This window comes from Notolepis coatsorum (genome assembly GCF_963971535.1).
Source record: "Notolepis coatsorum genome assembly, chromosome: 6".
Classification (NCBI taxonomy): Eukaryota; Metazoa; Chordata; class Actinopteri; order Aulopiformes; family Paralepididae; genus Notolepis; species Notolepis coatsorum.
Genome location: NC_140170.1, coordinates 10,118,020 through 10,128,830, shown reverse-complemented (window position 1 = coordinate 10,128,830; position 10,811 = coordinate 10,118,020). Strand labels below are relative to the sequence as shown.

Sequence of the window (10,811 nt, the reverse complement as noted above, 5' to 3'; positions counted from 1 at the left end):
GCACCTTGCCGGCAAAGTTGGTGGGTTCTGTGTGTCTGCAGATGGATGCTTCACGTAAATCTAGGAGCAGCAAGCTCGCGCTGACAACAGCGATGTCATTATTAGACCGGCTGCTTGGTGAAGCAACGATGAAACAAATGTAATGATTGTTTCGTTCATCGCATAGGCTATTTAATTTAGCCTATTTTAATACAATTCAAATAATCTAATTGTGTTTAGAGGGAATTATTTTCACCGGACATTAAGACCGGAGAGATTAAATATGTCGGACTTCAACAGATTTTGCCGGTCAAATACCGGTAATTACCGGCTAACGGAAACGGCACAGATTATCCAGACGCCCTGCGAGAAGCCCCCCTCCCTCCTCCTCCCTTAGCCCCCCCCCCCCTCCCCCAGGAGATTACCCAGCCCCCCCCCGCGGTCTGAAGGCTGCAGATTAGCCCCCACTCCTCCCCTCAGTGGCTGAGATACTATTGCTGCCCCATTAGCGCCACAATGACGGGGGCAGAGCAGCTGACCTCACTGCTAACCTCTGACCTCACTGCTGACCTCACTGCTGACCTCTGACCTCACTGCTGACCTCACTGCTGACCTCACTGCTTGCGTTTTATAACCTAAAGAAATGTTCTAAAAAGAGTTTTTCTTTCTTTTTTTGTTGTTTGTTGTAAAACGTTAACGTACTATCTTAACCCTTTCACTGCCACACTACAGAAGGTTAACCCTTTACTATCACAGTAGTGTGATAGTAAAGGGTTAACCTTATGTAGTGTGGCAGTGAAAGGGTTAATATTAAAACAAACCATGATCATAGTATTGTGTGTTTCTATCAGGGTGGGCCAATACGAAACGTAAATATATTACTCATGCAATACGTAAATATATGACTTATGGCTATAACATAACATACATTATGTACTTTTTTTTTGTGGTCGGTTATTACTTCATTATTAGTACATATTTTAAGCTTGTAGATGTAAAAATAAATGTGTAAGCTCTCTTTGCCCACTGTAACTCAAAATACAGGTCTGTTTGGAACACGTTCCATGTTCATGTTGTGTGCAGGGTTCACAAGGTCCTTGAAGTGCTTAAAGTGCTTGATTTTTTAACCAAAAAAAGTCAAGGCCTGGAATTCCTTGAAAACAGACCCTTCTTTTAACAAGGTGCTTAAAAAGTCCTTGGAATTCAAATCAACCATTCACATTGAAAGTGTTGTTCATCCATGATAAAATAGTTCTGAATCAAGAAATAATATTTTTTTTATGTAAAGTGTAACTAATTGTCGGAAATTGGTTTTAAGCCATAAATATTGGATCCGATTTTATTATAAACATTTAAACAAAAGTACTTGAACGTCCTTGAATTTCATTTAGCAATGTCTGTGGGAACCAGTCTGTGTAACGTGTTGTGTTGCTGCTCCCTGTCTCCCCCTGCAGGCTGGTGGTGCCGAACAAGGGGTACTCCTCTTTAGACCAGAGCCCGGACGAGAAGCCCCTGGTGGCCCTGGACACTGACAGGTAACGGACAGCCTCTTCATCCATCCTTTCCTCCAGACGGTCCACTCTGTTTGCACTGCGGCGAGGGGAGGAGAGGGGAGAGGGGAGGGGAGAGGAGAGGGGGGAGGAGAGAGGGGAGAGGAGAGGAGAGGGGGGAGGAGAGAGGGGAGAGGAGGAAAGGAAAGGGGAGGGGAGGAGAGGAGGAGAGAGGAGGAGAGGGGAGGAAAGGGGAGGGGAGAGGAGAGGAGAGGAGAGGAGAGGAGAGGAGGGGAGGGGAGGGAGAGGAGAGGAGAGGAGAGGAGAGGAGAGGAGAGGATGAATGAATGAATACTTTTTTTCGAATGTTTACAAATAAATAAACAAACAAATAATTTGTCTAACATTTTCGCAAATAATTAGGGGAGGAGGAGGAGAGGGAGAGGGGAGAGAGAGAGAAGAGAAGAGGAGAGGAGAGAGAAGAGGAGAGGAGAGAGGAGGATAGGGGAGGAGAGACAACAAGCTTCCATTCAAAGATCTCACACATCGGCAGTAGACCTAGTGACACAAGTGGTCACGTGTCTGTCGGTCTGGGGAGGGTGTAGACTACCACATGTCTCCTCTGTCGGTCTGGGGAGGGTGTAGACTACCACATGTCTCCTCTGTGGGTCTGGGGAGGGTGTAGACTACCACATGTCTCCTCTGTTGGTCTGGGGAGGGTGTAGACTACCACATGTCTCCTCTGTCGGTCTAGGGAGGGTGTAGACTACCACATGTCTCCTCTGTGGTTCTGGGGAGGGTGTAGACTACCACATGTCTCCTCTGTCGGTCTAGGGAGGGTGTAGACTACCACATGTCTCCTCTGTGGGTCTGGGGAGGGTGTAGACTACCACATGTCTCCTCTGTTGGTCTGGGGAGGGTGTAGACTACCACATGTCTCCTCTGTCGGTCTAGGGAGGGTGTAGACTACCACATGTCTCCTCTGTCGGTCTGGGGAGGGTGTAGACTACCACATGTCTCCTCTGTGGGTCTAGGGAGGGTGTAGACTACCACATGTCTCCTCTGTGGGTCTGGGGAGGGTGTAGACTACCACATGTCTCCTCTGTCGGTCTAGGGAGGGTGTAGACTACCACATGTCTCCTCTGTCGGTCTAGGGAGGGTGTAGACTACCACATGTCTCCTCTGTGGGTCTGGGGAGGGTGTAGACTACCACATGTCTCCTCTGTCGGTCTGGGGAGGATGTAGACTACCACATGTCTCCTCTGTGGTCTGGGGAGGGTGTAGACTACCACATGTCTCCTCTGTGGGTCTGGGGAGGGTGTAGACTACCACGTGTCTCCTCTGTGGGTCTGGGGAGGGTGTAGACTACCACGTGTCTCCTCTGTGGGTCTGGGGAGGGTGTAGACTACCACATGTCTCCTCTGTGGGTCTGGGGAGGGTGTAGACTACCACGTGTCTCCTCTGTCGGTCTGGGGAGGGTGTAGACTACCACATGTCTCCTCTGTCGGTCTGGGGAGGGTGTAGACTACCACATGTCTCCTCTGTCGGTCTGGGGAGGGTGTAGACTACCACATGTCTCCTATGTGGGTCTGGGGAGGGTGTAGACTACCACGTGTCTCCTCTGTCGGTCTGGGGAGGGTGTAGACTACCACATGTCTCCTCTGTTGGTCTGGGGAGGGTGTAGACTACCACATGTCTCCTCTGTCGGTCTGGGGAGGGTGTAGACTACCACATGTCTCCTCTGTGGGTCTGGGGAGGGTGTAGACTACCACGTGTCTCCTCTGTCGGTCTGGGGAGGGTGTAGACTACCACATGTCTCCTCTGTCGGTCTGGGGAGGGTGTAGACTACCACGTGTCTCCTCTGTCGGTCTGGGGAGGGTGTAGACTACCACATGTCTCCTCTGTCGGTCTGAGGAGGGTGTAGACTACCACGTGCCTACACAGATATGTCACCAGCTGCTTCTTTTCACCTGACAGCAAGGAGTTTCACTGGGAGAGCGTAACATGTGCAGAGTTCACGCTATCTCCCCCCAGATCCCCTCCCCGCTGAACAGGACCAACCAGTAGGACCGGGACGCGTGTATACTTTCGACAACAAATGTTTGTTTCCGCGTTCGAGTTTTGCGCTCCGATTGGCCAGGTCATGTGACATGTGCGCCAATCGTGGGACAGCAAGTTCTGCGCCTATTTCCGGGTCTAACAGCCTGCAAACTACCTGGCGTTCTATCGCCCTGCTCTAAGACAAACTCTAACCTTAACCAACTTCGAAAGAGCGCCTAAGCTTAACCAGTGTAGAAACTTGCGGTCCCACGATTGGCGCACATGTCACATGACCAGAAACGCGTGTGGCCAATCAGAGACGCGGAAACAAACATTTGTTGTCGAAAGTATTCAGGCGACCGGGACTCATACCCCACCGGCTTCCCGCCCAGGAACACTGACAATTGTGTTCGTAGGGACGACTGACTGAGCTGGAGGCAGGGTTCGCACAAGGTCCTTGAAGTGCTTAAAGTGCTTGATAAAAAAATATAAAAAAGTCGAGGCCTGGAATTCCCTGAAAACAGATTTCTTTTAACAAGGTGCTTAAAAAGTCCTGGAAAATTCAAATCAACCATTTGCATTGAATGTTTTGTTCATCCATGATAAAATAGTTCTGAATCAATAAATATAATTTTTTTTTATCTAAAGTGTAACTGTCGGAAATTGGTTTTAAGCCATAAATATTGTATCAGATAAAAAAAAAAAAAAAAAAAAACAGCATTTAAATGAAAACTCCAACATTTTGGGAAATTAGCTTATTTGGCATCTACCCTGGAGTTAGACAAGAAGATGCATACCTTTTTCTTCTCTGTGCATGCAGTAGGAGTAGGAAGACGCGCACCGTTAGCCTAGCTTAGCGTCAGTCACTGGAAGTAGGTTCCTCCATTAGCCTAGTTCCAAACGTCTTCCTACTCCTACTGCATGCACAGAAAAGAAAAAGGTATTTATCTTCTTGTCTAACTCCAGGGTAGATGGCAAATAAGCTAATTTCCCAAAATGTTGGAGTTTTCCTTTAAAAGTGAATTGTATCCTTTTAAAAATAGTGCTTGGAAAAGTCCTTGAATTTTATTTTGCAATGTCTGTGGGAACCTTGAGTAGGGCTTGAGACGTCTTATCATCTCAGCAGAAGAGGCCTTAAAGGGGAACTCCAACATTTTGGGAAATTAGTGCCTTACAGTGTATTGTAAGGTCTGACATTGACCAAACTTGATATGCATGACCTTGGTGGGCTCTAGGTCAACTCCTGAAAAGGGGGTCAATGTCAGACCTTGCAATCAAAAGTTAGGGGGCGCACTGAAATTATAAAGGGTTATTAGCCCCCTAACTTTTGATTGCAAGGTCTGACATTGACCCCCTTTTCAGGAGTTGACCTAGAGCCCACCAAGGTCATGCATATCAAGTTTGGTCAATGTCAGACCTTACAATACACTGTAAGGCACTGTAAGGCTCTAACCCTCCCCCACTTCCAGTGATGAAGCTAAGCTATGCTAACGGAGCGTCTATTCCCAAAGCTAAAATGCACGCACAGAGACAAAAAAAGGTATGTATCTTCTTGTCTAACTCCAGGGAAGATGTTAAATAAGCTAATTTCCCAAAATGTTGGAGTTCCCCTTTAAAGCAGGGGTGGCCAACCTTTTTTGAACCAAGATCTACTTTTTTATTTACCACCTAGCCCGAGAGCTACCAGCCAAAATTGTATATTGTAAGCCGTCATTTGAGGCTTTATAAAAGCAGCATAATGAACACAAATCTGTCAGTGCCGAGTCCGACCTCATCTTAAATAACAAACAGCATTGCTTGTTGTAATTAACAAGGAGAGGAAGAGTTGATTTAGCAAAAAAAAAACATATTTTTTTTTAATAAATAATCAAATTTTATTAATCAAGATCTACTTGAAATCAGCCCTCGATCTACCTGTCGATCGCGATCGACTGGTTGGGCACCACTGCCTTAAAGGAACACACAGCCTCTCCCGGGACAACAGGATTCTACATGTACATTCTACATACATGCTTACCATATGTATATTTATCCACATCTGTCTGTACATACCTGCATATAATCCTTTTGACATATCTGTAGATACTATATCTATATCTGTACATATCCCTTACTTACTCTTAGTAGTTACACTGCTGGCCAGTATGACTTACTACCATAGTGTCTTTATACCTGTATCACTGTATATATTAATACTACAACTCTACATACATCTGATTAGCACTATTACTCAGTAGTACTCATTTATATATTTTATACCCAGTTTAATCACCTGTACATTGTATATTACTATCACACTTTACTGTTACATTTGCACTCTGGTTGGATGCCAAACTTCTCTTCGTTGTACTGTACTTGTGCTGCATGATGACAATACATTAGAATGTAATCTCATCTCATCATGTCTGCCTTGTACCAGCGGGCTCCGTTTTAGACACAGATGGGTCTCACCCTGTGTCACTGGCCCCATGACACCCCAGCACATGGTGGGTGGCAGGGGGGGGGGGGGGGGGGGGGGGGGGGGGGGGGGCTGGGGGGCGACACACACTGGTGTGATGTCAGTCCTCTGGGAGCCAGCCAACATTACATCACATTGTTGTCATGTGATCCATCCTACACGCTCGGCTGACTCATGCTCTCTCTCTCTCTCTCTCTCTCTGTCTCTCTGTCTCTCTCTCTCTCTCTCTCTCGCTCTCTGTCTCTCTCTCTCTCTCGCTCTCGCTCTCGCTCTCGCTCTCGCTCTCGCTCTCGCTCTCGCTCTCTCTCTCTCTCTCTCTCTCACGAACAACACGTTTTATTGTCCACATTGTAGATTCACGTTGTATACATGACCGGTGTATAGGCCCTCAATCTGCAGCCTTCGGGAGAGGTGTTAGTTGGACAATGCCTAGGCTAACCGGCACTGTCCGTTTCCATTCATTGTGCTAAGCTAGGCTAACGTGCAGCAGAGGAAACTGGTATCTCTCTTCCTGTCTCTCTCTAAGCTAATTTGCCAAAATGTTGGCGTGTTCCTTTAATACGCCTCCGATGATGGACGTAACTCGGTCAGTTCTCCTGCCGTCGGGCTGATCGCTTTGGTCTGATTGTTCCGTCTCATTAATAAAGTCAATGATGTAACGATCAATAGGTTGAGGGTCCCCCCCCCCCCCCCCCCCCTCGTCTTTGTCGTCCCCAATGAGAAATCAATCTTCTGGAAATGTCAGTCTATCTATTTCCTAATTACTTTTATCTGATTATGATGATGATGGTGGTGGTGGTTATGAATGACCTTATGCATCTGGAATACAACGCTTTAGTTTAGTGTCTTTTTTTATTTAACCCGGCAGGTCAATTAAGTAACACATTATTCTCGGTGACGGCCCGGCGAGAGGACATTAAAAGGTCCCCTTGGAGGGTAACAGCAGGGAAAGGGGACACTTTCTTTTGTTTAAATAGAAGAGACACCGAGGGTACAAACATCACAGAGGTACGGGACACAGTTCAAACACACATCAAACCAAACAACCACATGAAATTACATACATGAAGCAGAACAGTCTGATCACAGTTAAGGCCTAACAAAAATAATAGTTGGTTTCAGGTTGGTTGTCAGTTTGGCCATGGGTAGGTAGGGAATTTTTTTTTTTTTTTTTTTTTTTATTCTTTCCCACGGCGACTATGGATAGGGAATTTCTTTATTTAATTAACCCTTTCACTGCCACACGACAGAAGGTTAGCCCTTTACTATCACACAACCGACGGCGATGCTCCATCATTAGCATCATTAGCTCCGCGGATGCGGAGCTAATGATGCTAATGATGGAGCATCGCCGTCGGTTGTGTGATAGTAAAGGGCTAACCTTCTGTATTGTCACAGTGAAAGGGTTAACCGGCTGTCGTGTGGCAGTGAAAGGGTTAAAATGTTCACAACAACATGGATGCATGTACTCTGCCAGCATGTTTAATATCCATAATACTAAATGTTTGACTAAGATTTCTATGAAACTTTATTCTAAAAAAAAAAAAAAATGATTTTTTTTTTTTTAATATATAATTTTTTTTTAAAACTCATAAAATATATTGGGTCGCACCTAAATCGGCAGGGTCGGTCGGCAACCTGAAACCAACCATTATTTTTGTTAGGCCTAAAAGGCTGGGTGACGGTTGCAGCAGGCGTGTGATGTATAGCGAGGAGACGGGGAATCGACCTGTGCAACAGTCAGCTGGGGACAGTTTCTGCTTAAACACAGGGAATGACGGACGTGATGAAAGTTTAAGGGAGTTTTGGAGAGAGGTCCAGTCGTTTGCTGCAGCAAAACTAAAGGAATTCTGGCCAAAGACGGTGCAGAGTTGTAGTATTAATATGTACAGTATAGTAAGTCATACTGGCCAGCAGATTAACTAGTAAGAGTAGGTAAGGGATATACAGATATAGTATTAATATGTACAGTGATACAGGTATAAAGGCACTATGGTAGTAAGTCATACTGACCAGCAGCTTAAAGTAGTCCAGTCCTGCTACTACCAGATCAGGAACATCGCCAAAATAAATGTTTTTTTGTCCTCTGCAGACCTTGAAACGGTCATACATGCTTTTATTTCTTTGCGATTAGATTACTGTAACTCCCTCTATTCAGGCATCAACAAAAAAGCCATATTATCACGTCTCCAGATGGTGCAGAACTCTGCGGCACGACTTCTCACCAACACAAGGACACGTGACCATAATAATATATAATAACACCCATCCTGGCAGCTTTACACTGGCTGCCTGTGAGCTACGGAATTGATTTTAAGATTGTATTGATTACTTTTAAAGCCCTACAACATGGCCCCCAGCTACATTGTGGACTTGTTGGAACCCCATGTTCCGGAACGCTGCCTCAGATCCGCGGGTAAGGCCCTCCTGGTTCCTTACAGAACGAGCCTGGTCACCCGTGGGGACCCATGCTCTGGAACGCCTTGCCCTTAGATCTCAGGCTAGCAGAGTCCGTGTCCTCTTTTAAGTCACTTTTAAAAACATCTGTTTTTCCTAATGTTATGGGTTTAGGTCAGCTCTGATTGTATAAACTGTTTTGTCAATCTGCCTACAAATCCTGTTTGAAATTATTATTTTTTTTGTCTCTTTTTCTCTTGTTTTATTTTCTATTTAATTTTTTTCGCCTTTCCTTTTTTTTATCCACTTTTTTCTCTTTTTTTCTCTTTTTCTCTCATCCCAATTCAGCCGTGCCAATTCTCCCCTCCCCTGTCTTGATCGTTGCTCGCATGTGCCCCCCACTGGCCGGTTGTATGTAGGATAGAAGCCTTGCATCACGTGTCCCCTCCGGTACATGAGGAGGCAGCCAGTCTCATCTTTTCACCTGCCAGCGCCGACTCTCATTTGGCGAGGAGGCGCCCCAACCGACCTGTAGACAACATCCAGATTACCACCCATCGACTTCCCACCCGCTAACTCTGCCAATTGAGTTAGTATGACGGCCGGCCCAAGCCGGAGGCAACGCCGACAGCCAGATTCGATACCGGTGTCTCTTGCGTTGGTGACGAGCGCAATGTCCGCTGCGCCACCCAGCCTTTTTCCGCCTTTCCTGATGTTTGCTGTTTGCTGTTTTTAACATGTCTGTAAAGCACTTTGTAACTTTTTCTGGAAAAGCGCTATACAAATAAAATTCATTCATGCATTCATTAACACATTCGGGGCCATTTGGATCCGTCTAATCTCACGCTAAACGGCCAGCATTTCTAAACAGACTTGCATAGTTCATGAGGCTGTTTGTAGAGCTAAATCTATACTTTATAGTATTGCTATCTGTCCATTCTCATTGTCAATTGAGACCATAAACCGTCCCTTCAAAATGGCTTAAAGAAATAATTTTTTCATCAATACGTTCTCATTTTATAGCATCTTGAATTTAAGCATTATATGGGATTTGGGCTAGTATATTTCCTGGAAGGCGAGATACAGGGCGCTAAGCTAGTAACGTTAAATCCAATGGTATTTCGGCTATAGAGAAGCTAGAGTTAAAAATCAAACTGCATATGATCGATATGATGGTCCACCATGAATGCATGAAAGGGGGGGGGGGGGGCGGGGGACGTCGTTTCTGATTATTGATCACCAATAACCGCGTTAGCCTCAGTAGCCACATTCGCTGATCGGGTGGATGGCTATGATAACAAGGCCTGATCAGCGTGTAATTTACGTGAAAAAGATCTTACCGTGGGCCGGTTGGATCCCCAAAATGATTTCCCAGTTATTGATCGCCATCTGGTAGATCGATATGTCCATTGGCTGATCATATATTCCTTTACTGCATACTGAAATCCGCGTCCCAAAACGTATTCCGTGTAACAGGCTACAGGCATAGCTTCAGGTTAGCAGAAAACTCCATTGGAGATCCAGAAAAAACAAGACAACTTCTGCCACAGGGAACACTGCATTATCGAGATAGCGCCCCTAAGAGGATCTGGCCGGTAATGCACTTTTTCGAATTCAAAGAGTAGGGTACTTCTGCAGTGCCGCTCGGTGACATTGAGTAGGCTATTAAAATGGAATAAAAACCAAAACAACCTTGCCACGGACATGTCCGTGGATGGCCCTCTAGCGGTGGATTCGAAACACGGACATCTCCGTGGTTGGCCGGGAAACGGTTAACTAGTAAGAGTAGGTAAGGGATATATACAGATATAGATATAGTATCTACAGATATGTAACAAGATCTCCAGCCCTAGAGAACAGCATGGATCTTGCACTGAGTCCAAGCTTAAGGCCAGTAAGTGCGTCTTGCAGAGCATTAAAGGAGTGTTGCAGCATCTGCTGTTGAAGAATTATTAGTTATTAATCTTAAGCCTGATTGTTTTGTCTCTGCACCACCGAGTCCGCTTAAGAAAGACTACTGAATGTTGGGAGCTGAACCTTTGTTTAAAAAAATATATATATATATTTATTCAGAGTTAATTATATTGTTTACACTCTTAATTTTCTCTCATATTCTTATATTCAGATAAAATTGTATCGCCTATATTTGTGTCTTTCTACTATTACCCTGCCCATACCTGTACCTCCCCTCCCCCCCATGCTGCTATCTTATCTTATCTTATCTTATCTTATCTTATCTTATCCTAATAGCATTCTTGTTTTTTGGACAACTGACCTATCTCATGCTCCGCCCCTCTTTTCTTGATTGTCCAATCCACCCTCGGAGGGAAGTAACAGCTGTGATTGGAGGACCTAAGAAACGAGGGGCGGAGCTTGGGATCGGTGAGTTGTGTTGTTCCTGAGAAGGACCTACTGTAAGTTGAACCTGACGCGAATCCTCTCTTATG

At 45.4% G+C, this 10,811-nt stretch overlaps 1 protein-coding gene across 4 annotated transcripts in view; it reads left to right on the top strand.

Annotated features, from left to right (window-relative positions):
* fam219aa (family with sequence similarity 219 member Aa) overlaps positions 1-10,811 on the top strand; it is a 61,609-nt gene that overhangs the window by 42,642 nt on the left and 8,156 nt on the right. For all 4 annotated transcript variants that reach the window (XM_084317710.1, XM_084317709.1, XM_084317708.1 and 1 more), the window contains one exon: positions 1,434-1,514. In XM_084317710.1, the coding sequence (XP_084173836.1) occupies positions 1,434-1,514 (81 nt within the window). The remainder of the gene's footprint in view (positions 1-1,433; positions 1,515-10,811) is intronic.